The sequence below is a fragment of the Salmo salar genome, chromosome ssa21 (assembly GCF_905237065.1).
Source record: "Salmo salar chromosome ssa21, Ssal_v3.1, whole genome shotgun sequence".
NCBI lineage: Eukaryota > Metazoa > Chordata > Actinopteri > Salmoniformes > Salmonidae > Salmo > Salmo salar.
Window position 1 is genome coordinate 19422411 of NC_059462.1, and position 27045 is coordinate 19449455.

Below are 27045 nucleotides of genomic sequence, written 5' to 3' on the forward strand. Positions count from 1 at the left end.
TCCAAATGAAAAGCCTGGAGATATAATCTCTGCTGGACTGGATTCAGACCAGCATGGCCTACCAGCATTCGGCCAATCCCCACAACATTAAGCCCCCGTACAGCCTCATTGCCCAGATGCAGAGACTCAGAAGCAGATGGAAAAACAAACCTTGCCCAAAAAGACCAAAGCACCCATGGCCTCTAAATAAATATAGTATTGGTAACAACCCAAAGCCTGTGTTGTTTTTGTATAAATCTCGTTGCTATGGAACCAAGGCAATTAGCATTTTGCTAACTAGAAAGAACTACAGACCTGTGTAGTTGTGTTAAAATGTTACATAGAAAAGGCAGGTCATGCTTCTTGTCAGATGCATTTTGAATATATTTTTTTTAGAAATGGTTGGCCTACTGTAAATGAAATAATGAGCCAACAGTTCACCGAAAAAGATGAGGCAACTCACTCTACACAATCACAAGTAGGCCTAAAAGATGAAGCTGAGGTGCCAACCATCCTTGAACTCACAGTTGAAAACGTGCAGAGGTTGGAGCAGCAGTTTGAAGGCACAGAATGGCTGTACAGCAGCAGTCGCAACTTGGAGGGGTATGTGGAGCAATGCAGCCAAATGGACTGGGAGGCCGGGAGAATCGAGGAGATCTGCAAGCAGGATAATAATGGTAGGTCTACTAGTATTATGTACAGTGCCTTCAGAAAGTATTCCCACCCCTTGACTTTGTCCACATTTTGATTTGTTACAGCCTGAATTTAAAAAGGGTTACATTTAGATGTTTTTGTTATTGGCCTACACAATACCCCATAATGTCAAAGTTAATTTTCAAAATGAAAATCTGAAATGTTTTGAGTTATTAATAAGTATTCAACCCCTTTGTTATGGCAAGGCTAAATAAGTTCAGGAGTAAACATTTGCTTAACAAGTCACAATAAGTTACATGGACTCAATAATAGTGTTTAACATGATTTTTGAATGACTACCTCATTTCTGTACCCCACACATACAATTATCATTAAGATCCCTCCGTCGAGCAGTGAATTTCAAACACAGATTCAACCACAAAGACCAGGAAGGTTTTCCAGTGCCTCGCAAAGAAGCTGCACCTATTGGTAGATGGGTAAAAAAAAAAGCAGACATTGAATATCCCTTTGAGCATGGTGAAGTTATGAATTACACTTTGGATGGTGGATCAATAAACCCAGTCACAACAAAGATACAGGCCTCCTTCCTAACTCAGTTGCTGGAGAGGTAGGAAACCGCTCAGGGATTTCACCATGATGCCAATGGTGACTTTAAAACAGTTACAGAGTTTAATGACTAAGATAGGAGAAAACTGAGAATGGATCAACAAACATTTTAGTACTCCACAGTACTAACCTAATTGACAGAGTGAAAAGAAGAAAGCTTGTACAGAATAAAACTATTCCGAAACACGCATCCTGTTTGCAAGAAGGCGCTAAAGTAATGCTGTAAAAAATGTGGCAAAGCAATTTACTTTTTGTCCTTAATACAAAGTGTTATGTTTGGGGCAAATCCAATACAACACATTCCTGAGTACCACTCTCCATATTTTCAAGCATAGTGGTTGCTGCATCATGTTGCATGGGTATGCTTGTAATCACTAAGGACTGGGCAGTTTTTCAGGATAAAAAATAAACAGAATGGAGCTAAAGCACAGGCTAAATCCTAGAGGAAAACCTGGTTCAGTCTGCTTTCCAACAGACACTGAGGGATGAATTCACCTTTCAGCAGGACAATAACCTAAAACACAATGCCAAATCTACACTGGAATTGCTTACCAAGAAGATAGTGAATGTTCCTGAGTGGCCCAGTTACAGTTTTGACTTAAATCTACTTGAAAATCTATGGCAAGACCTTAAAATGGTTTTCTAGCAATGATCAACAACCAATTTGGCAAGACTCACAGCTGTAATCACTGCCAAAGATGCTTCTCCAAATATAGACTCAGGGGTGTGAATAATTATGTAAATGAGATGTTGCTGGATTTAATTTTCAATAAATTGTCTAATTAAAAAAAAGATATATGTTATTATGGGGTATTGTGTGTAGTAGAAGGTTGAGATGTTGTATTTATTTAATCCATTTTGAATTCAGGCTGTAAAACAACAAAATGTGGAATAAGTCAAGGGATATACATTTTTTCTGAAGGAATAGGTGCAGGTATATAGCCATGAGATAGCTAATAAGCTCAGAATCTTCAATGCAAATAGGCCATGGCAGGTAGATGGCCGTGGTAGACAGACACTTAATTACTCATATGTGCAGTAGCCTCCGGTTAAAATGATAGGCTAAGACATTTCTGAATAGTCTCTTCAGAGGAGCTGGACCTGCGAGACCACATGAGGACAGCTTCTCGGGATCCGTGCCCACGGTACTTACATAATTTATGTTAAAAGGAATCTTGTGACTTAATTTAAGAGTTGGCCTAATATAATTTTTTTTGCTGAATAATTAGAAGAAGTTGAAGGGAAAAAATACAGTGCAAGGAGTTTTCATGTTAGTGATATTATTTTGGTTGAACTGAATGCCCTGAACACCATCTACGGTAGGTTTGACTCTCCTGAATATGTGGAGGTCTATGCATTCGATGGCAGAGTTATATCCAGAATCAGCACGAGGACACAAACAGACTGGGATTGGGTGGACCAGAGGAGACATGAGGAGCGTAGCCAAGGTAAGAGGAAAGTGTAATTTTACTTTACAGTGGAGTAACGTTGTAATTACTAGGGGAGAGATGATTGGTGATTGTTATAGGTCAGACTCCAGAATTAGGATGATCTTCAAAGTGGAGCATGTTGCTTACTTTTAGTCTTCTACTTTATTTTCTCTTGACAAATTCTTCCTTTGCAGTCAACATTCAGTCAGAAGAAGTGACACCAAAACCTGCAGAGGAATCAGGGACCCCCTTGGAATGTGTGGATACAACGCTTGACTCCACAATGCTTGAGGTAGATGGGCAAAACAAGGATGTTTTAAAAGAAGGCACTCACTTTGACCAATGTAGTACATTTCACTTTAAAATAATTTGCAATTGCCTGTCTTGAGAAGTCCCTGAAGTGCTCCAAGAGTGCGCTTTGTGTTGAGGGGAAAAGTCTACACGCTTCATCTAGGGCCATTTTAATTGTTACCAATCTTAGCAGGCATCCACATCAAAGATTAGCATAACTGTAGATACAATATCCTGAAATCTGGAGTTTCTCCGTTTTCAATGATTCATGATGAGCAATGTGGGCACTTCTGTTGCGAGTTTAATAAATTATGAACTGCCTTTGTTGTCTCTCTTTAGAATCTTCCTAAAAACGAGGACCTGGAGATAGATATGTCCCTCGATAATGAAGTATTGGATACACTGAGCAAGAATCCCCAAACTCCCACAGCTTGTAGAGTAGAAACTAAACAGTCACCAACACCTTTTGAGATGGTAATGTTTTATATTATCACTGTTGGATTGTTTTATATAACTTTCTCAATACAGTTTTTTCTAAGTACGTTATGGCTTAGCCTATTCAACTTAACACTGTCGTGACACTGATAACTGCATTACACATATCATAACTTCTTGCAGCAAATTTGCATACATTTTTTGGGGGAAAATAGCGTACCCTTGGTACATAGGCCACTGTCTTGATGGACATGCCTAAAAGGCACAGGTTTAGTGCACTGTACTGGATGTTGTCAGTCGAGCTGAATGCCTGGTCTGCTTCTAGATCAGAAGGTCATCCAGCTCAGACTCATCAGGGGAGATGCTGGAGAGTGAGATGGCCTCTATTCCCTGTGAGTACTGCCTGCAGCCCAAGAAGCCCACTGTGACCAAAGACCAGATAGTCAACAATATGGACCAAGAGGAGGTGAGGCCTTCACCAACAACATAATGCTCTCACACAAATCTTATACAGCCAATGAGGACAAACCTTTTGTGTGAAACTGAAATTCACTGTAATATTTGTCACCATGGAAATAAGATCCATGGCTTGATACTTTTATATCTCTATTAGAGGCAGAGCCACGTCGTAGGTTTACCTATCACTTAGATTGATAAACTAATCACTTCGATAATTACATTATACATCAATCATGTTTTTTATATGACTTTGTGAATTTATTTTATACAGCTTTTATTCAAATGAAAAGGCATTTCAACAAATTGGATCTTCATTTCTGACAGAAGCATCTTTGGATATCTCTTCCTCTGATGGGTTTGACATGTTTTTTTTTGTTGTTGTTTTCTTTATTTAACTAGGCAAGTCAGTTAAGAACAAATTCTTATTTACAATGACGGCCTACCAAAAGGCAAAAGTCCTCCTGCGGGGACAGGGGCTGGGAAAAATAAATATATATATATATATATATATAGGACAAAACACAAGAGAGAAAACAACAAGAGAGACAACACTACATAAAGGGAGACCTTAGACAACAACATAGCAAGGCAGCAACGCATGACAACACAGCATGATAGCAACACGACATGACAGCAACATGGTAGCAACACAACATGGTAGCAGCACAAAACATGGTATAAACATTATTGGGCACAGACAACAGCACAAAGGGCAAGAAGGTAGAGACAACAATACATCACGCAAAGCAGCCACAACTGTCAGTAAGAGTGTCCATGATGGACTCTTTGAATGAAGAGATTGAGATAAAACTGTCCAGTTTGAGTGATTGTTGCAGCTCGTTCCAGTAACTAGCTGCAGCGAACTGAAAAGACGAGCGACCCAGGGATGTGTGTGCTTTGGGGACCTTTAACAGAATAAGGGAGAAGCATCGGGGATAGTTGCATTAGAAGGGGTGGGAGATGAGGAAATGTTGGAGAGTCAAGGAGGCATGGCTGAGTCAAATAGGAATCCTGACTTAATTAAGTGGTGATTAAAAAACTCTTAAGGATCCGCCCCTTTTTTCAATTTTCGCCTAAAATGACACTCAAATCTAACTGCCTGTAGCTCAGGCCCTGAAGCAAGGATATGCATATTCTTGGTACCATTTGAAAGGAAACACTTCCAAGTTTGTGGAAATGTGAAAGGAATGTAGGAGAATAGGAGAATGCTGATGGAGGACGATAGCACCCAGCAACAGTCAACAAAGCTCTATTTGAAAGTTTAATGCTTAAAACCAGCAAATCAAATTGTTTGGGGACAGACTTGGTGGGGACAACCGATCACTGAAGGTGATCCTTGGTAAAGATTGCCACTCCCCCACCTTTGGAAGATCTGTCTGCTGAAAAAGGTTATAAACAGAAAAGTTAACATCAGTATTCAAAACACTCTTCCTTAACCACGTCTCAGTAATGACCAACACATCTGGATTGAAGCTGTGAACCCACACTTTCAATTGATCTAGTTTAGGTAATAAGCTTCAAGTGTTAACGTGCAGAAAACCCAAACTTTTACGAGAGCAGAAATCAGTGAAGCAGATATCAGAGAATTGGGGCTAGCAACAGTAGATGGGCCAGGGTGTACATGCACATTTCCACATTTCATCAACAGTAATACAATCAAGGCACGGCAGAGGACAGGGAGAGCTCTGCAGTGCTGATTTATGACATCTGAACGTGCATCAGATGGCAACAAGATCATAATGTACAGCAATTTCATCAGGTAACATGAATACAAAGCCGGCTCGGGTGGTTAGAAATGGTATGGGAGGCCAAAAGTCTGAGTAACCAATAGAGAGTCAGAGTCCCGAGTGTGGGAACAAACATAGTCTGTCCCACGGTTGGGTAAAGAAAGTTCGTAGTCAACAAAGTATGCAGGAGTCATTAGGCAAAATAGCAAAATGCACAAGAAAATAATTAAATATATAACGACTTGGGGCTAGCCATTGTAAGATCAGTGTCACTTGCCCCAGCAGTGTGGTGGGGGAGACAACTAGGGCAGACGGTGAACAGATCGCCAGGTGGAATCCATAGCAGCAGTGCAGCAGGCAACGGGAGTAGGTTGGGAGAAGCTTTTATTTCTGGAGGCAGAGTTCTTGTAGAAAATGGGGTGGTCTCTGTGGGTGGTCTCTGAACAGCAGGAGGGGGCTTCAAGGTCTCTGGATTTGGGTGGGGTAGCCTGCCATTTGTTGGGCTCAAAGGCTTCGACACCTCTGCCTTCACACATCAGTGCTAATTGAAGTTGTATCTTCCTGTCAGTTGTTCTGTTGTGAGTTGTCCTGGAAGATGACTACGTTTCTGATGGAGGAGAAGGAGGAGGCTGCATTCGCTGCGATCCAGGGGAGCAGGGAGATTGATGTAAGCCTTTACCCACCCTTCAAGAAGGCTGCGAAGGAACGGGTGGAGCAAAGGTCATAACCAGTCTCTCGTATGATTGATGGGGCACTAAAAAGATCCCAATATAATACACTCTAATTTACTGTAACTTTGATATGATACCCCACAGCACTACTTTAAAACATCACTGAAATCTTAATGGTACTATTCTCAAACATCAGGTTGAAAGAATGGGAGAACCAGAATGGCCTGTTTTCCACTAAACAAAGTAAGTCTACTCACCAGGTCACCACCCCTTTGTTACATGACATGTATTATATCATTCTTTAAGATACTGAAAGTTGTTTGGAATCCACTGATTAAAGTGAAAAACTTTTAATATAGTAGAGACAGACATCTTAGGCTGGTGGACTTTACTGACTCATTGTGTTGATGCTTTTAACATTGCAGGAACTAAAGTTAACTTGCGTAACACCATTTGCTATCGACTTTCAAATGAAGTCTGGACTGCAGAGAAGGAAGACTCATTCGCCGAAATGGAAATCATTGATTCTCCAGACACTCTCACACTTTATGGAGAAGAACAAGGACATAAGGTATACTAACTGAACTTTTAATGACAATTTTCAGCACAGGGGATGTTAACAAATAGATTAGCTCACTCAATATACTTCAGTGAAGGCCAAGGGCTATGCTTGTGCAGTACATTTCAATTCATGATTGCTGTTTGATTTTACAGATAAAGCACACACTAATCAAGCTCTATGAGAGTGGTCAATCATTTGTCACCATATTTCCAGATGGAACAGGACAGGTTTTGTATCCTTTTGGAGAGATTATTCCGAAAATGTATTCAAAATATACAATATATTTATTTTGAGTTATATGTTTTATAACGTTTTTAAAAGTATCATTGATCAGAGAATACGCAGGATGGTCAGATCGTTTACCTTAATGGAGTGAAAGCTATCCATCAGAAAGACTTGCCGTTCTCATATTTGCTGTCCACGGTGCTGATTACACCTATGTGATCCTAGAGGACAAAGATCTGGTACCCAACATCCAGGCCATCTTTACATCCAGGGGTCAGGCCACCTGCTATCATCCAAATGGTCTTATATGGTATGTATAATATAGTATTATGCAAATGAAGAACGAAAATGGTACCCTATAGATTTTCAGCTTCATTGGGGGCTGTGTAGGCCTATATTTGGTAACTTGACATATAGGGTGTTTCTCAAAATGCATGCTACCGTGCTCCGAGCATGCAAATTCGAGCGTGGGAGGGTCGGAGTATGAGTCCAAATCGAAGTATGCGAAATGGCGCACGGACGGCACTTTTGAAATGTGTACTCCGTTTGAACATATTTTGAAGCATGCATCAATGCAAGTTTGAACAGAAAGTACGCACAGAACATGACGCAACCACATAAAAAAAAATATGCACAATTTCTTGAAATCAATTGCAGACATTATTAAATAGCTGAAGCGCAAGAAAATACACTCCGACTTCGGAATGAAATGTTGACTATTCACATCTCATGTTGCCTGACTACAATATTTTATCTTCATACGTACGTTAATAAATACACACTGTGTTAATTTTGGAATGTTTACCTGCCTGCAATACCCACTGTAGTAAGTAAGTCAATAGGGCTAACTGGCTAGCTACTACTGTTAGCTAGCCATATAGCCACAAAGAATTGTTTGCTAGCTATGCACCTACGAATAATTAATCTACCTTGCATAACATTAGTTTTAGGTCATTTTGCCTGTTAAACTATCTGGTTAGTGTCATGCCCTGACCTTAGAGAGACGTTTTATTTCCTCTATTTGTTAGGTCGGGGTGTGATGTGGGGTGGGCATTCTATGTTGTATATTTCTTTGTTGTGACTGAGTAGGGTTCCCAATCAGAAGCAGCTGTATATCGTTGTCTCTGATTGGGAATCATACTTAGGCAGCCTTTTCCCATCTGTGTTTTGTGGGTAGTTATTTTCTGTTTAGCATTCTGTGCCTGACGAAACTGTTCGCTTTCGTTTTGGTGTTTTTTTGGTTATTTCTTGTTTGAGTGTTTCTTGGTAATAAATATCATGAACACTTACCACGCTGCGTTTTGGTCCACTTCTTCTTCAACTACAAACGACGACCGTTACAGAACTACCCACCACCAAAGGACCAAGCAGTGTGGTCAGGATGAATGGACCTGGGAAGAAATCCTAGACGGGAAAGGACCCTGGAGGCAGGCCGAGGAGTATCACCGTCCGAAGGAGGAAATAGAAGCAGCGAGAGCAGAACGGCGACGCTACAAGGAACTAGCATGGCAACAACGGAAGCCCGAGAGGCAGCTCCAAAACATGTTTTGGGGGCGGGCACACGGGGAGATTGGTGGAGTCAGGGTTGAGACCTGAGCAAACTCCCCGTTCTTACCGTATTATTTATAATATAATACACACTTAACCAGCATGGCTACCACAGCATTCTGCAGCGATACGCCATCCCACCTGGTTTGCGCTTCGTGGGACTATCATTTGTTTTTCAACAGGACAATGACCCAACACACCTTCAGGCTGTGTAAGGGCTATTTGCCCAAGAAGGAGAGTGATGGAGTGCTGCATCAGATGACCTGGCCTCCACAATCACCAGACCTCAACCCAATTGAGATGGTTTGGGATGAGTTGGACCGCAGAGTGAAGGAAAAGCAGCCAAGAAGTGCTCAGCATATGTGGGAACTCCTTCAAGACTGTTGGAAAAGCATTCTAGGTAAAGCTGGTTGAGACAATGCCAAGTGTGTGCAGAGCTGACATCAAGACAAAGGGTGGCTACCTTGAATAATCTCAAATATAAAATATATTTAGATTTTTGTAAAAAAAAAATGGTTACTACATGATTCAATGTGTGTTTTTTCATAGTTTTATGTCTATCACTATTATTCTACAATGTAGAAAATAGTAAAAAATAAAGAAAAACCCTTGAATGAGTATGTGTGTCCAAACATTTGACTGGCACTGTATATGTTCGGGTCAATGGAGGTTGGTTAAGAACTAGGTGTATGGAAAGTTACTGAGACGGGCAATGGAGGGAGGCAGAAAGTTTACATTTGGTCAAACATGTTATTGTTTATTCTCATGGATCCTATGGAGGGAGGCAAAGGGCAACAGTCTGGTTTCAGTCAGTGATAAGGTAGGACAGCCGTGGAGGAGTGAGGAATTCGGCCCGTGGTCAGGTCAGATGAAGTGAGAAGGAACAGTCCTATTACACACATACTTACATGCCCACAAAGGATCTAGCAGGAGGCGGGGCCATGACTACACTAGTAAGGGGAACCAATTAAGTTCCTGACTAGCAACAAAGATTTATTGGCTGTCTAGATGTGTAAGGAGTTTACTTCTCCTAGTAGGAGGGTGTAAATATATGTGCTTGTGAAAACCTGTCTTTGTCTTCGTAGCTGTTTGACCCAGTGGGTGAATAAACTTGGTTTGAGCTTTTTCCAAGTCCTCCGTTTTAGTTTTTATTCTGTATGTTTAGAACCTAACAACACAGGAAACTGTTGAGCGTGAAAAACCCATCAGTGTTGCAGTTCTTGACTCACTCAAACCGGTGCGCCTAGCATGTACTACCATACCCCGTTCAAAGGCACTTTTACATCTTTTGTCTTGCCCCTTTACACTGATTGAAGTGGATTTAACAAGTGACATCAATAAGGGATAATAGCTTTCACAAGTCAGGTGTTCCAAATGTTTTGTACACTCCCCACAAAATGTTTCAGAGGATTCATTTCAAGGCTATGGCCTACGAGATTCTGGTCCTGCCTTTCAGGCTCTCCCTATCGCCCGCACCTTTTCTATGGTGGTGGAGGCGGCTTTGACACCGGTGCGGTGCCAGGGGATCAGTGTATTGACCTATCTGGATGATTGGCTGGTCGTAGCAGAGTCGAGGGGACAGATGGATTGCCACACTGCCACACTGGTTTCCCATATTCAGTCTCTGGGGTTCATAGTGAATAACAAGAAATGTTGTTTGACTCCGGCTCAGCGCATTCAGTTTCTTGGTCTCGTTCTGGACTCAATTCTAAATCATGCGTTTTTGTTCCAACAGAGGACGGTCACATTACGGCTCTGTCTGGCACAGTTTCAGTTGGGGCACTCTGTGCCTTTTATCTTGTGCCTGCGGTTATTGGGTCTGATGATGCGTTTGTTTCAGTGCTGGGTGATTGCTACTCGTCTGGGTGCATCTCACCACTGCCATCAGTTTCTCAAGGTATCTTCGACGTGCCTAAGAGAGTTGATTCCTTGGAGTGACCCACTACTGCTGTTGCAGGGGGTTCTCATGGGCCAGGTAGTGTCCCGCAGGGGGATCATGACAGATGCATTCTTACTGAGATTGGAAGCGCTGTGTGTGGGCTACTCAGAAAGAGGGATTTGGTCAACAGTGCAAAGGGCTCTGCATATCAATTACCTAGAGCTACTGACTGTTTTGCTAGAGCCAAGGTATTTTCTTCCCGTGTTGGAGGGCCAGCATGTGTTGGTGAGGTGCGATGAAATACATCAACAGGCAGGGTGGGACACGGTCTCTCTCTCTGCTAAACTTGGCCTGTAATTTGCTCGTATGGACCAGCGCGCATTTGCTGTCGCTCAGGGCGACATATCTTCCCGGCTCTCAACGTGGGTGTGGATCTACATTCCAGGGGGGGTCCTAGCTCTACAGAGTGGAGACTGCCCCCCTCGGTGGTTGTCCAGATATGGGACTGGTTCGGCAGGGCTGACATAGATCTGTACACATCGCGAGTAAAACACGCATTGTCGTCTGTTCTTCTCAATGAGGGATCTGGGTGCTCCGTTGGGAACAGAGGCTTTGGCGTATCAGTGGCCTCGGATCCTGCTCTATGCGTTTCCTCCGTGGAGAGGGTCCGTCAGGAGGGTTTGTTGTTGATTCTGGTGGCTCTTCAGTGGCCCAGACAACCCTGGTTTCTGGAGATCATCCGCCTGTTGGGTGGGGACCTGTGGAGGGTTCCGTGTCATTTGGATCTATTGTCCCAGGTGCACGGGAGAGTTTGGCACCCACGACTACAGATATGCGATCTATGGGTTTGGCCACTGAAAAGTTGAAATTGAGGGCTAGTGGTTTACCTTCCAACGAGATTATGACTATACAGTTGTCACGTGCGCCCTCTACAAGAGGGTTGTATACATATAAGTGGCGCACGTTAGAGGGTTGGTGTCTGGTTAAAGGAGTTTCTTCTTTTCAGAGCTCTTTGGTAAAAATGTTTGTTCTTGCAAGAGTTTTTTGAGCTGGGCCTTTCTTTTTCCACATTGAAGGTTTATATGGCAGCTATCTCAGCGTGTCATGTAGGGATTGACAACTCTACCCCGGGGTCTCCTCCTCTGGTGATGCGGTTCCTTAAAAAGGCGTGCATCTGCTCAGACCAGTGCCTAAGCCAATGGCACCAACCTGTGACCTGGCTTTGGTCTTGTGTCAGCCAAGTGCATTTGGGATCTCCATCTTCATCAGTGCACCCTTCCTGTTTGAAGTTCGCGCCAGGCTACTGCAAAGTGATGTTACGTCCTAATGCAGCTTTTGCTCCCAAGGTTATGCTTATGTCTTACAGGTCCTTAGCTTTTGAGCTGTTCCATTTCTCGCTGCCTCTGTTTCCTTCCAGTGAACAACAGAGCTTGCATGGACTGTGAACCGTGTGCGTTTTACGCACGTATATGGATAGGATTGCGTTTGTGACCAGATTCACTAATCCACCTTGCGGCAGGGTGCTTTCTAAGCAGCGTCTTCTCATTGGATTTTGGAGGCTATCTCCCTGAAATATTACAGCAAAGGACAAAGGTTGGCTAGCGGTGTGTGCTCACTCCACTAGGGGTGTCGCGGCTTCTTGGGCACTGTTCAGGGGCATGTTGATTGGTGATGTCTGTGCTACAGCGAGTTTGGGTTCCCCACATACCTTTTTCCCAGTGCGGCTAATAGTGTTCTTATGGCTGGGTCAGGGAGTGGGTGTCAAGCAGTGCCCAGGTTGTGCATATTATCAGGGTTACCACAGTTTCCTGTGGGTTTGAGCCTGGGCAGCACGCGAGTACACAGTTTCCAGGTTACTGCATGTCTCCTGTGGGTTTGAGCCTCGGGCTGCCATGCTTCATCAACTCTGGTCCCTGCTATGCAGCATGTGCGCTATACCAAGTCACGACAGGTATTCTGTTGTTTTGGACTTGGGGTCCCTTGTACGAGTTCTGACATTTCAGGCTCGCAAGGTATTGTTCTTGGAATCATGGGATCTATGGACTTGGGCTGCAGTGGCAGCGTGTCAGTGCGCATAGCCAAGTTGCAGCAGGTCCTGGTTCCCTATATGGGTCTCTGACAGTTCAGGACTCATGAGGATTTGACAGTTCAGGCTTCTCAGGTAAGTGGATTTTGATTAAAGCAGCCCTCCGCACCTCTCTGATTGAGGGGTTGGGTTAAATGCAGAAGACACATTTCAGTTGAAGGCATTCAGTTGTACAAGTGACTAGGTATCCCCCTTTCCCTTTCCCTTCATTAGGGAAAGTGGTAGGGAAGGTAGGGAAAGAAGTAGGTAAGGTGGCTTGTGTAACCCCTTTTTGGAGACGATGGAACCTGTGTGTACATGGGCTGCCATGGGCCTCCAAGTTTGGTACCCTCTGGGCCGGCTTTGGATGTGATTGTATGTCCCCATTGTATGTTATACCAAGTGACCGACTGAAAGTGAACGTACAGTTATGAATATAACTACTGTTCCCTGAAGGAGGGAACGCGGTATAACATATTTTGGCCCCTTGCCGTCAGAGGGTTGATGAAATTCATGTGAGCCCGGCATTATAGCCAGGAAGGCAGGGCTTCCGAGGGTGAGCTCCATTGGCCCGTTGGGCGTTTTCTTCAGGTGAATATGGTTGGTCGTTGACTCCCCACAGTATGATATCCCTCGTTCAGTCCTTCAGTGAACAGTAGTTATATTCATAACTGTATGTTTGTGTGTTGTTTTTGCTTGTTTGGCAGGGTGAACCTGACCCAGCTGGGAGGCTCCTGCTGTAGTGACACCGGGGCTATGAGGAGGCGCTGGAGTTGGCTGGACCACGAGCCCCATGTCCACGCCCCTCCCTTCCAGCCCATCTGTCTGACCCTCAGCCCCAACATCAGCCTGCGCATCCAGACCCAGGACTGCATCTACCTCACCTTCACCTCTCGCAAGAGAAGTGTGAGGTTCAACGTGGGGGCCAAACTCAAGGTGAGACACTGACATTGTCAATTACAGACTCAATAAAGACACCAGGTGAGTGGCGTATATTACTCTAATCATGCGAGAAGCACAGGAGAATACCATGCTTTATAACGAGCACTGAAGTTGAACACAGCTTTGTACTAACACCCACTCATATCAGAGCTGATCAGTTTGCTTTTCCCCAGCTGGAGCACTTGAAGAGCCTGATGTTGCCTGGGCCAGACCTGGACCAGAGACACCTCCACATGAAGAGTGCAGAGATCTACAACCTTCTGCAGAGGATCCAGGGCTATATCACCTACCAGCAGGCCCCAAGTCCACAGAAGGTCATGCCCCAATATAGCCTGGTCTCTCAAATGGAGAGACTGAAGACACCTCTGGACAAGCACCACTCAGTCAAGAAGAGAGTTCAGATAGCTACCAAAGCCAAATAATTAATTTTTCATTAAATTATATTGGATACAGCAACTTGTCTAGTCTCAAAAACAAAAAAAATGCACAATGAGACAATAGTGCTTATGTATAGTGTGAACAATGAGACAAGGACAGCAGATATACTAATGTCATCCTTTTTAATCAGATTGTTCATGGATAAATACAGTAGTTACACTATACACACACACTTCTATACAGAGAATGCCAAAGAAAAAGCTGCAGTTAAGTTTACATTAACTTTGTAATTGATTGAATGTGGGAGTAGCATTAGGCAAATATATCCATAATATATTACATTTCTGAGTAAGACCACTGACTTCCCCATTCCTTTACAGTGCAAAACTGCTCTAGACAAAAGGCCCATTAACACCAAGCCATAGAGAAGTTCAAGCATCCCAAATACAAAAGGTAAAAAACAAAAGACAAGTTCTCAGGGTATTTTTTTTTTTTTACATGTATGCAACAAGTTGGGAAAAAATAAACATTAACGGAGAGAGCAGGAGGAATAAGTATCATTTGGAAACCACTGACACACAGTAAAACAGAAGGGTTCCTTTATTAAAAACAGACCAAGGGAGCAGTGTTAAAACCTGAGAGCCCTGCAGCACAGGCTGTCACAGACCAGAGATCTCCATGTTCAAAGAGAAAGGTGTAGAGTTGTTACATATCGTGCAGCATGTTCTTTTCATTCCGTCTCTTAATCCATTAACAAATTAAGCATAAACGTGGCGGCTGCTCGTCGCTCATTAGCTACCTGACAAATGAATAAGGTTCTATCTCCTCTATTAGCCTGGTTAGAGTGTCCTTATTCCAGCCGCTCAACATTCACCCTTGTTTCCCCATTTGCTACGCTCACTGAATGTGCCAACTTATCTTGACTCAGAAATGTTTTATTATTATGGTAAGAGAAATACAGTTGATATAGCCAATAACCCTAGTCTGTGTGGATCTCTCCCACATAAAAAAAGTAAGCCCAACACCTTCCAATTTTAGTTGAACAAATTGATTCAAGATCAGTACCAAAAAGAAAATCTTCATTTCACCTGATCCGACCAACTGAGTGATTGAATGCCTAACTAGACCACGACATGCTCGGAAGCTGTTGGTTGTGTCAGTGTTTGGGGTATCTTTGGCCTTGTGTAGGATCTTTGCAGGTTGAGGGCCAAAGACTAACACAGTCCTTCTCCTAGACTTTTGCTCCACAAGCTCCAGGTCTGGCTAGGTCAGGGCTGGATTAACCCTCCTGTCCACCCTTCTGTCCAGACCAGACAGAGCTCTGCTGACCAGGCCTTCAGGTTACTTATTCACAGACAACAGCAGGTTAATCTGAAGAAGAGAGAGAGCATAAACACAGTGAGGACTCACTCCACTAAAAACATCCAGCATGACTTTGAATGTCACTCCAGACAACACTACACACAGCGAAAACCTGAATAAACCAAGGTTGAATAAATACACTTGAAAAAAGATATTGAGATCAAACAGCCATTTCCAGAAAGAGATTGGAATACCTTGCCCTTGGTTATGATTTTGTAAGTGTAGCCAGTACCAGCTTTACCTGTTCCATAGAAGGGCAAGCGATGATCTGAAGGTCCTCGCCACTGTATTCCTCCTGAAGCAAGGCGTGCAGTCTCTGGAACACCTGCTGGATGTTGTTCTGTGGGAGAAAACAGCAGGTTAGTCAGAGAGCTGCTGGAGAGAAATTATCCCCTCGCGGGTCCCCTTTGTATCCCAGTTGCCATGTCAACGGTGTTATTGTGCACTTAGATTCACTTACTGTAGATTAGCACCTAGCTGTGCACAAAGAGCCGTGATAACCACTGAAGAATTATTTATTTCTTAATAAGCAGGAACAAGGCTTAAAAAAAGTAGCTGCAAATTGCTCAGCCTGAGCACCTGCTGAAAATATCCTATTTGTTATGTAGGAGTGTGCTAAAACCCCTATGAGCTCCTGTTACTCTACATGGGTTAGCCTGGCCCAAGATCTGTTGATTTTTACTTGGGCAAGAGAGCAGAAACATATCTGGGACCAGGCTAGTACAGGGTTGGTGAAAGGAGGAGAGTTTAAACTCCACTGTCTAACAGACACCCACCCGGACAGGCTTGAAGAGGATAAACTCTGTGTCTCTGTTGGCCAGGTACAAGGACATGCTCTGTAACGTGCTTGGCAGCTTGCTCTTCATCACCCTGTAGGTAGCCATCACTATGTCGTTGATCTTGGCTAAAAAGGGGAGAGAGAGAGAGCTTGAGTCATTTTTCAGTTCCAAGCCTTCCTTCCACCACATGATTTAGAGGTTTCACTGAAATATGATGATACGGTTTCTTACCTGGCTGTGCCCAAGGTTGTTGGGAGAGGTTGTACGTGGGACCTCCTTGGATTGCCATGGTTTTCAGAGCAGACACCTGAAACAACACAAGACAAGTTCCCATCTTCCTCAGTGAAGGACAACGTGAGTTAGTCTTGACTATAAGTCCTATTCTAGATTGAGGAAGGCATTTGTTGAAAGTGCTATATACAGGTACCTGCCAAAATAAAAAGGAAACACTTGAGTAAATGAGGGACACAAAAGTATAGTAGGTGCTTCCACACAGGTGTGGCTCCTGAATTAATTAAGCAATTAACATTTCATCATGATTAGGGTCATGTATAAAAAAAAAAAAAGCCCAAGTAGCACATTATTTTGGCTACCATGGCCCGAAGAAGAGATCTCAGTGAATTTTAAAGAGGGATCTCAAAAGAGCTCAAGGGGTTTAAAGGGAGTGTGTGTGTGTGTGTGTGTGTGTGTGTGTGCGTGCGCGTGTGTGTAAGTCACCAGATCTCAACCCAATTGAACAGGTATGGGAGATTCTGGACCAAATTCTGGAATTTCTTAGAGTTCCAGGCACTTTGTAGAATCTATGACAAGGCGCACTGAAGCCGTTCTGGCCCAACACCCTATTAAGACACTTTATGTTGGCATTTCCTTTAATTTGGCAGTTACCTGTAAGTCCAATTCATTATAACCACTTTAATACTGTATGACTTTTAATACTGTATGAGAAAGACCATGGATGATAGGCACTGAGTAGATTCAGAACAGAAGGTCACAATGTTTTAAAATGAAACCCATCACATTTGAAAAGGCCTAGATTCCAGTAGAATAAGATTCACCTTTATCTTTCAGTTTTACTGCACAAAATCATGACCCTCAGTCAGTAGTCAGTGAATAACCAGAAAAAGAAAAGAGATAGTCCAAGGTCATGTTTTTGAAGTCTGAGCCCCAGGCTATCTGTCTGCCTCTCCTCTCGGTCAGACTGAAACGTTACCTTGGTGAGAAACTCCTCCAGATTCCCAACAAAGAGGTGAGTCTGCTGCTGGATGAACTGCTCACAGCTAAACTTCAGATGGCGGTCCACGTCCTTCTTCGAATCTATGTAGTGCTCCTTTATCTCCGGTGATCCCTAAGGTCCAATGGAGAGAGAGAGGGGTTAGTAACTAGTAAGTGGTAGTATAGATGAAAAATGACATATACTGCCAGGTTTTCCTGACATAGAGATAGGACCAGGAGTTATTTTTTCCTGTGTGAAAGTATTCAGATGCCTTGAATTTCTTCACCATTTACTGCTTTACCAAATGGGATTAAAATTGATGTCATTTTTTGTCAACAATTTACACAAAATAACCTGAGGTCAAAGTGGAAGAATATTTATTTTGAATTCTTAAGATAAAAAAATTCATAACTAAAATACAGTCGTTGCATAAGTGTTCAGCCCTTTTCTTTCAGCAAGCCTAAATTATTTTACGAGTAACATTTGGCTCAACAAATCACAAAACATGGACTCACTCTGTGAAATAATAGGGGTTGATTTTTTTTATGACTAACCCTTCTTCTGTCCCCATACATATATCTTTAGGTCTCTCAGTCAAGTATTGAATTTCAAGCATAGATTCAACTACAACGACCAGGGAGCATTTCGAAAGCCTCCTAAAGGAGGTCAGTGGTTGGTAGATCGGTAGCAATAACAAATCATAAGCATGGTGAAGTTAATAATTATGCTGTGGATTATATATTAAACCACCCATTCTTCTGAACTGAGCTGCAGGACAGGAATGAAACTGCTCAAGGATGTTACCATGAGGCTATTGATGATTTAAAACTGCTTCAAAGTTCAATGTCAGTGATGGTAGAAAACTAAACCTGGATCAACAACATTGTAGTGACTCCACAATAATGGCCTCAATGACAGAGTGAAAAGAATACAAATATATAGAATAAAACTATTCCAAAACTAAAGTAAAACTGCAACAAACAAAACAGGAAATTAACACACTTTTTGGCCTAAACGCAAAGCCTTATGTTTGGAGCTATTCCAACACATCACTGTGTAACTGTTTCCTTATTTCAAGCATGGTGGTGGCTGCATCATGGTATGGGTATGCTTGACATTGGCAAATACTGGGGAGTTTTTCAGGATAAAAAGAAACTGGATGGAGCTAAGCACAGGCAAAATCTTAGAGCAAAACTTGCTTCAGTCTGCTTTACACCAGAGACAGGGAGAGTAAATTACTTTTCAGCAGGGCAATAACCTATAACACAAGGCCAAATCTACACTGGAGTTGCTTACCAAGAAGACTGTTAATGTTCCTGAACGTCCACGTTACAGTTTTGACTTAAATCAGCTTGAAAATCTATGGCAAGACTCCAAAATTGCCATCTAGCCATGATCCAACATTTTGACAGAGCTTGAAGAATTTTGAAAGGAATAATGGGAAAATATTGCACAATCCAGGTGTGCAAAGCTCACAATAAGACTCCGCTGTAATTGATGCCAAAGGTGTTTCTAACATGTATCGCCTCAGGGTGCTGAATACTTATGCAAAGACTATATTTTAGTTATTTAATTTCTAGTAATCTTTTATTTTTTTTCTCTCCACTTTGACATTAGGATATTTTGTATCGATTTTTGAAAAAAAAGGACTAATACATTTTTAATCTCACTTTGTAACACAAAATGTGAAGAAATCCAAGGGGTCTGAACACCATTGCAAGGCACTGTATATGTATTCTATATTCAAACCCAATCAAAAACTTTACCTCTAATAGAAATTCTAGGATAGCGTTGTGGCTGTTGAGTCTGAAGAAACCAGGAACAGATTTTGGATTCATCATTTTGAAGGCAGCATCTGATTTGAGACAAAAAAAGAAGATTCATCTTGCTGAAGAAGGATTAGAGTGCCCTCTAGTGTTACAAGTGAAATACGGACTTGGCTGAGATAAGTGCTAAAACAGGAACACTTCTACCAAAAGCTACAAGTTATACAGTATCTCAAGTTATTACCACTACTATAATAGTCATATGTGCATTTGATGGACACAATGGGCATTCCCCACTGATAATGACAATATAATGACAGGTTTTATGGAGCCAGAACATACATTCGCTGGCCTAATCTTTCCCTCCTCACCTCTGGTTCTCTTCAGGTCCAGAGAGATCTCCTTGATGGCAAAGTCTGTGTGGAAGGGAGCGATCTGTTCCCTCATGATCAGCAGGTGTTTGATCAGAAACAGCTGACCGTCTACCTGCGTCTGGACAAGACGAAGCCATAGCTCTAAATATAACATCTGAATAATCCAAATGTAACCTTGTTCCAAAAACAAAACTAGTATTGAACCATTTATAGAGGAAAAAAATGAATAACAAGCTAATCGTAAAGCTACAGTTGTGTTTCTCAATTACACCATATACAGGCAGAAACATATAATACAACGCATCACATGCACTGCGCCAACCCCCAAAAATAATAATGAAAAAAATAAAATAGGCGCCAACCTTGTTCTTCAGGATGACATCGGACGCTTTGAGCAGGGAGTGGATGCAGGCAGACAATGCCTCTTGCGATAAGCCCTGGAAGACTGCTCTCTGGAGAGCCAAGAAATTCAATGCATCAACACAGGGACAACATGGTGGATGGTAGATTAAAGAGATCAAGAGGAATGGTCAAATAGTATCATGAAATGGACTAGGCTCATGATTCATTCATATGACTATCTCATATATCGAAGAGTAAACATGCAAAATGCCAGACAATCAAAGCACTCACATCTATGCACCTATAGAGCTTGGACAAGCAGACCAGCGTCCGCCTGACTGTGGGGTACCACATGCCATGCAGGTCAGCGGGAGAGATGGATGGCTGCAAGCGGGACGAGTCTATACTACCTGTATGCAAGGAAAAGAGAGGAGGGCAGAAAGGTACAACAGTAAGACTTATGCTTCTACACCTGCATTGCTTGCTGTTTGGGGTTTTAGGCTGGGTTTCTGTACAGCACTTTGTGACATCAGCTGATGTAAGAAGGGCTTTATAAATACATTTGATTGATGAACAGAATGCACTATTCACAACATATAAAGATAAGATATCCCTTTACACTCATTTGTAAACACTAACTTGCGTTACTGGCTCTCCTGTCATTTGCATCTTCAAGCTGCACGTCTGAAAATGACGACTCCTGGGCCATTAGCTTCATCTGCTCTTCCTTCAGGCTCTGGGCAATTTTCTGTAACCCCATGAGAGAGAAAGAGAGAGATGGATTACAAACTGTCTTTATTTTGTATCGAGGACGGCTGCAGGTAGAACTTGCCCGTAGGCACAGATCTAGGATCAGCACACCTTCCCCAAATCTTAACCTTAACCATTGGGGGGGGGGTTGTAATAGGAATTACTAGGTGAAAATTGAAGAGCAGCCGCAGATAAAGTCAATCAATCTGGTTTATTACAAGTTGCAACAGCACAGAAGCTGAGAAAAATGTAATGTCTAGCTGGCCTCTTAGCGACAAGCCCTTTATATTTTAAATCAGACAGCACCAAGTGTTCTGTAAACACCAACCCCAGAGGCTTGTAGGAAGACAAAACTAAATGCAGTGACTGTCAGTTGCTACAGTATCACACAATACAATAATAATCAAGTGGCCCCTGTCCTTGTACCTCCAGTCTGGCGTCAATTACAATCAACAAAACATTGCACAAACAGAACACTGGAAATCATGTGTATTACAGAAAGGGAACACTTAACTGTTTAACTCTTAAACATTCCATTTACAGAGAGGTTAACAGAAAATGTACAGTGGCTTGCGAAAGTGTTCACCCCCTTGGCATTTTTCCTATTTTGTTGCCTTACCGCCTGGAATTAAAATTAATTTCAATGACGGCCCGTTCCTAGGCCGTCATTTAAAATAAGAATGTGTTCTTAATCTGACTTGCCTAGTTAAATAAAGGTGTAAAAAATGTTTTTAATTCAAATTATTTTTTTTTTTTTTTTTAAATACATAAAAAAAAAAATACAAAAAAAAAAACGGCAAACCGATTACCGATTGTTGGTCGACCTCTAGTCTCTATAAACTTGACACATCTAACCACTGGGATTTTTGCCCATTCTTCAAGGCAAAACTGCTCCAGCTCCTTCAAGTTGGATGGGTTCCACTGGTATACAGCAATCTTTAAGTCATACCACAGATTCTCAATTGGATTGAGGTCTGGGCTTTGACTTGGCCATTCCAAGACATTTAAATGTTTCCCCTTAAACCACTCAAATGATGCTTTAACAGTATGCTTAGGGTCATTGTCCTGCTGGAAGGTGAATCTCCCTTCCCAGTCTCAAATCTCTGGAAGACTGAAACAGGTTTCCCCTCAAGAATTTCCCTGTATTTAGAGTCATCCATCATTCCTTCAATTCTGACCAGTTTCCTAGTTCCTGCCGATAAAAAAACATCCCCACAGCATGATGCTGACACCACCATCACTGTGGGGATGGTATTCTTGGGGTGATGCGAGGTGTTGGGTTTGTGCCAGACATAGCGTTTTCCTTGATGGCCAAAAAGCTCAATTTTAGTCTCATCTCACCAGAGTACCTTCTTCCATATGTTTGGGGATTCTCCCACATGCCTTTTGGCAAACACCAAACGTGTTTGCTTATTTTTTTTTCTTTAAGCAATGGATTTTTTCTGGCCACTCTTCCATAAAGCCCAGCTCTGTGGAGCGTATGGCTTAAAGTGGTCCTATGGACAGATACTCCAATCTCAGCTGTGGCGCTTTGCAGCTCCTTCAGGGTCATCTTTGGTCTCTTTGTTGCCTCTCTGATTAATGCCCTCCTTGCCTGATCTGTGAGTTTCGGTGGGCGGCCCTCTCTTGGCAGGTTTGTTGTGGTGCCATATTCTTTCCATTTTTAATAACGGATTTAATGGTGCTCTGTGGGATGTTCAAAGTCTCTGATAATTTGTTATGACCCAACCCTCATCTGTACTTCTCCACAACTTTGTCCCTGACCTGTTTAGAGAGCTCCTTTGTCTTCATGGTGCATCTTGCTTGGTGGTGCCCCTTGCTTAGTGGTGTTGCAGACTCTGGGGCCTTTCAGAACACGTGTATATATACACTGAGATCATGTGACAGATCATGTGACGCTTAAATAAAGTCCACCTGTGTGCAATCTAACTAATTATGTGACTTCTGAAGGTAATTGGTTACACCAGATCTTATTTAGGGCGTTCATAGCAAAAGGGGTGAATACATATGCACAAACCACTTTTCCGTTTTTTATTTTCACTTCACCAATTTGAATTATTCTGTGTATGTGCATTACATGAAATCCAAATAAAAATCAATTTAAATGACAGGTTGTAAAGTGGATGAATCATTTTGCAAGGCACTGTACCTTACGTTTGTATCTAGGGGTGACTCACTGAAAACAGCCACATCAGACAGACCCACCTCCATCATCTCCAGTTTCTCAGGATAGGCCAGGTCCCCGGGGGCGGGGTTGTATCCGATGATGTCAGTCTGGATGTAGATGTGTGTCCTGTAGACCAGCCTCTCCTGGACATCCTCCAGCATCTGTTTCACCACTGCATCAAAGGCCCCCAACTGACCAGCTACAAACATAGTCAGCGTATCATTTCAAATCCAAAGTGCTGGAGTACAGAGCCAAAACAACTACATTTGTCACTGTTCCAATACTTTGGAGCTAAACGTAACATACAAGTGCATATTTCCTACAAAGAGTTAACTGTACTTAATGGTTAGAGTAACCAGAGTAGGTCCTTTGTATTGTGAATAACAGTACCGTTGTTGTGGACGTGGTCCTCCAGCATCTCATTCTTGAGGATGCCACAGAGCTCTGACAGGGTCTCCAGGTGGATAACGTGGATGATGAGTGGCCGCAGGACGTCGTAAAGCGACAGACACAGCTTCTCCAGCAGCTCGCTAGAGGGGGTAAACCCGACGGCAAGCTCTATTATTCCCATTCACGTCAGACTAGCGAGCACAAGGCTCTAGTGAGTTAACTCACTGCAATGTAAAGGTCATATTTGAGTCGTCCTCTTGAAATAATATGTTGAAAGTGTATTCGTTGTTCCAAACGAAAAACATGAGCTAGTATATGAGAAAGCTAGATAATGATTTGCGTCTCAATTTTAAAGCTGCCATTTCAGTTAATGAATGCCTAAGTCAGCAATTACTACAGTAGAGACATCACCTGCTGTAGCAGATACTATTGAGAATACTGACCAGGAAATAGCCATTCATGTGAGCCTTGCCTTCAAGACAAACACCCTGTACATATACTGAAGTAGAACAGGCAGGGCTCTTTGCATCTCAGTTACAGACAGAGCTTCTTCTGCAGCCCACTGGAAGGTTAGATACATTTACATGACACTGTGTTGAATTGTATGGCTGCCCTCAGCAAATTCAGTTAAAACCTGAAGTCAGCAATACAACAATAGAGGTGTCATGAGCTTCAGCAGATACTATGGTGAATACTAACCAACCAGGAAATAGCCCCGCCTCCTTGACAAACATATGCAGAATGTGTTGTAGGACAAACAGTACATGCTTCTTACTCACTCCTATACCAGCACTAGGGGATGGTGCTACTTACTCTAGTCTGGGTGTGGGTTTGGAGAAGAACTCATTGTAGAGCTGGTGCTCATCCTGACAGACGTGAACCATGAAGGCACAGCCACTACGCACCTGGGAGGAGAACACAGGACAGACAGAATCGGCACTGGCAAACCATGTTGAAGGCTTCTCAGATAATCTCAATAATCAAAAGTGAATGGATTCTAGTAAAAAAACAAACAAAAAAAAAACTATATGATGTGGTCTTACTAATGCACAGTGGTCCTTGTTGTTTTGACTGGTCAGGTCTGTGATGGTGGATGTGATGCTGGGGCTGAGGAGCTGCTCTCTCTGGTCCAGGTAGCACTGGTGGATCTCCTCTAACAGCTGGTGGTACCTGGGGATGCCAGAACGTGGGAAATAATTATACGTAGATGACAGAAAACATTACATAGGTGAGGTACTCCTGATAATGGCGTTTTAGCATACACGAGCCCCATACTTACTCAGGAATTCTCTCTGACCTCTGCTCTATTTGTTCAATCAGTGTCTGAAAGAACAATCACACAATTATGAATCTCTAGAAAGACAACACATAATTGCATACCAAAAGAAGGGTGGCATAGAATGTTGATGGCAATTCCAAAAGAAAAAATAAGTATTTATACTAACTCTGACTTTGGGTGCAGCTGCTCTGAACTTGACATAGTACAGTGTGAAGGCATTGTCTGCGTTAGCCAGACCCAATGGATCCTGAAAGAAAAGTATATTCTAATCAGACATACAACTCAAGAGCGAAGACAGTTGATTGTGTACCAGTACCAAGTCACAATCGATAATAAAAGTGGCCGAGGAGTTCTTCCTACCCTTTTTGTTAACTGGTTGGTGAGATTCTGCATAGTGTTCACAGTGTGAGTCTTCATGAAGTGCATAGCTTTAGACAGACATTGTTTGAACTTGGCCAGATACACTGGGTAGTCCTTAAAGTTTGGCTGTAGGTGAAAAATAACAGAAATAAGTAAGTCATAACACAATATAGTGACACAGCTCTACAGTAGAATACGGACACTTTCCATTGTGAGTTGAAAATATACTTACATGGGACGAAACATACTCTATACAGTCATCCAATTTTGAAAGCATTGGTATAAATCCTTCACTGTTTACAGACAGTGTGGGTGAGTTTAATTTCTGCAAAGACAGAGCGAGAGAGATGATGACCTTTTGCAATGCTCGGGTTAGGAACAAGACTCACCTTCAGAGACATTTGCTCGAGGATTTCAAATGTCACAGCAAAGGAGGATGGATAAAAGGTTTAATCAGAAAACCAGCATACCGTGTTGAGGTTCTCCAACTCATTGAAATAGGAAAGCTTCTGCTGTATGCTCTCAGCCAGATCCACCAGTTCCGACTGTTAAAGAGAAAAGTATATGTTGGCAGGGAACTATGATTTTGATAACATGCTGACATTTCATGTCCGATGTTGCATTCCATTACAAATGGAAACAGGTCCATACTACTATGATCTGTTGGTACCTTTTGTGCCGCTGACAGTCTCACAGCCTACATGTAAAATGGTTCTCTACCTGTTCTTTAAGGAGCTGTTCACAGGCCTCATGGAGGGTGCCTGTCTTGTTGGACACAAACAGGTACTGCTTCTGCAGTGAGTCCAGGTGCTTAAGGGCAGCATTCACGTCACTCAGAATAGCATCACATTGTTCCTGATAACAATTGAGATGGTCTCTGGTTTTCCTGCAGGAGTAACACACACGGAACATTCCAGTAAATTCCTCAGAGATAGAGATCTAATGCAGTTTAGGATGCACTGTATATAAATCTACTTTTAATTTGAGAGATCAGCAAGTGGAAAGACATGAACATCAAGTTCACCTGTGCTTAGCTCCTTCATCTTGATCCATTTGTGTCTGTAGCTTTGAAAACCAGGAGAAAAACTGCAACGCAAAGAACACTGAAATAGCTAACTACTACACAACAAACTAACACATGCAACAATCATATGATATGAAAAACAGTAGAGAGTAGAGGCATGTAATGTGTGTGTGCCTCAGAGGCTCCACAATTTGTGGAGAAAATATCAGAATTATTAGACTGCTTTTGTAATCACAGCCAGAGTAGTAGCATTGAAGTGTAATGAAAAGCAACACACCTGTTGTGCTGTCTCTATCCTCTCATTCTCCAGATCAAGCATCTGAAAGCCCTTGAGCAGGACATCTTCTGTGGAAGCTGGTACAGTTGTCGTAAATGGGGACCGTAAAGAGCGGGATGTCAGGCTGCACAAGTCCTCAATGGGCAACTGGATAGGGAACACAAATGCGGTTTAGACCAACACATAACACAATCAATACTGTCATAGATCTCAAAATGCTAAACAGTTAGAGCTATCTTTACCAGGTTTGATTGACAGGTTACTATGGTATGAGGTTATGATTCGATGACTAATGGTATGGTATGTTAGTGAGGGTTAGCTATGCCTCCTCACAGAAGTCATCAAACAAGCATATCAACTCTGGCAAGTTGTTAGCAAAGTAGCTCGTTAGCCTAGCTGGCTAGTGGCTACTAACTAAGACTCAACAAACGACGTGGCAGACGGTAGCTAGCTAGCTATATATTTGAGCTGGCAGCTAGCTAGGTTGAGTTGTGACACTAACTAATGTTATGCTCCTTAGCAAGTCCCTCCTGACAATCCTACAATGTAATCAACCAATTTGCCTTCTGGAATGCTTCTTTGCACCTGTCAACTAGCTGCTAAATCGGTGGTAGCCTAGTTAGCTAGGTAATTAGCATTAGCAGCTAGCTTGTCAACTCACCTCTGCGGGAATAGGGAGGGTTTCAGCGGCAGCTCGGATGTCCAGAATAGAGTCCGTTTGTTTGTCTGTCAGGGGAGCCATGGCATCTGTCCGCCGGTCCCACTGTGACAGTTTTTCACGCGTTTCTTTATCTGTCAGGTCCAGAAAAGAATGGTCTGTAGACGCCATCATCATTCTCAGCAACATTAAACGTCAGCAACAGACTACTTCCTCTTCCGGAAAAATAGGGGGAGGACTCTGACTATAGCATCCAATGGTATCAGAACAATTTCTTACTCATTGGTGGTTGAAACGCTTAAAACGTTGCACACATAAATAAAGGTGATAAAGGAGTGGGTGTTCTCAGGAGACCTTTAGTGAACAGTGTATTTCCAGTGCAATTGGCAAGTCTGTAATCTGTAACATTGAGTACACTGTGACATTGTTTCACTAAACAGAGAAATTACACAA

At 42.5% G+C, this 27045-nt stretch overlaps 2 protein-coding genes across 2 annotated transcripts; one reads left to right on the forward strand and one right to left on the reverse strand.

Annotated features, from left to right (window-relative positions):
• Positions 1-403: 403 nt before the first annotated feature.
• On the forward strand, positions 404-13895 carry LOC106581874 (glutamate-rich protein 6). The gene is made up of 13 exons (XM_014164314.2): positions 404-656; positions 2321-2384; positions 2563-2687; positions 2864-2961; positions 3300-3434; positions 3721-3861; positions 6150-6301; positions 6449-6495; positions 6678-6823; positions 6967-7046; positions 7194-7349; positions 13239-13467; positions 13647-13895. Exons 1-13 carry the CDS (start codon positions 404-406, stop codon positions 13893-13895), a joined length of 1875 nt encoding a protein of 624 aa, XP_014019789.2.
• A 121-nt stretch (positions 13896-14016) lies between these two features.
• Positions 14017-26815, reverse strand: cog3 (component of oligomeric golgi complex 3). The gene is made up of 23 exons (XM_014164362.2): positions 26596-26815; positions 25935-26081; positions 25658-25719; positions 25354-25519; positions 25104-25178; positions 24866-24958; positions 24634-24759; positions 24440-24520; positions 24274-24317; positions 24038-24164; positions 23808-23899; positions 22995-23134; positions 22643-22803; positions 20327-20435; positions 19979-20097; positions 19708-19797; positions 19343-19463; positions 18972-19060; positions 17203-17337; positions 16224-16299; positions 15990-16117; positions 15455-15553; positions 14017-15222 (listed from the first exon to the last, which is right to left on the reverse strand). The coding sequence occupies exons 1-23, from the start codon at positions 26779-26781 to the stop codon at positions 15193-15195; spliced, it is 2496 nt and encodes an 831-aa protein (XP_014019837.2). The 5' UTR covers positions 26782-26815; the 3' UTR covers positions 14017-15192.
• Positions 26816-27045: the final 230 nt, after the last annotated feature.

Coding starts and splice junctions, on each gene's coding strand:
- LOC106581874 (XM_014164314.2), top strand. CDS start 404: ATGAGCCAACAGTTCACCGAAAAAGATGAGGCAACTCACTCTACACAA. Junction 3,435..3,720: donor CACCAACACCTTTTGAGATG/GTAATGTTTTAT, acceptor GTCTGCTTCTAG/ATCAGAAGGTCATCCAGCTC. Junction 7,350..13,238: donor CATCCAAATGGTCTTATATG/GTATGTATAATA, acceptor CTTGTTTGGCAG/GGTGAACCTGACCCAGCTGG.
- cog3 (XM_014164362.2), bottom strand. CDS start 26,781: ATGTTGCTGAGAATGATGATGGCGTCTACAGACCATTCTTTTCTGGAC. Junction 25,720..25,934: donor GGATAGAGACAGCACAACAG/GTGTGTTGCTTT, acceptor TTTGCGTTGCAG/TTTTTCTCCTGGTTTTCAAA. Junction 24,521..24,633: donor CCAACCAGTTAACAAAAAGG/GTAGGAAGAACT, acceptor CTTTTCTTTCAG/GATCCATTGGGTCTGGCTAA.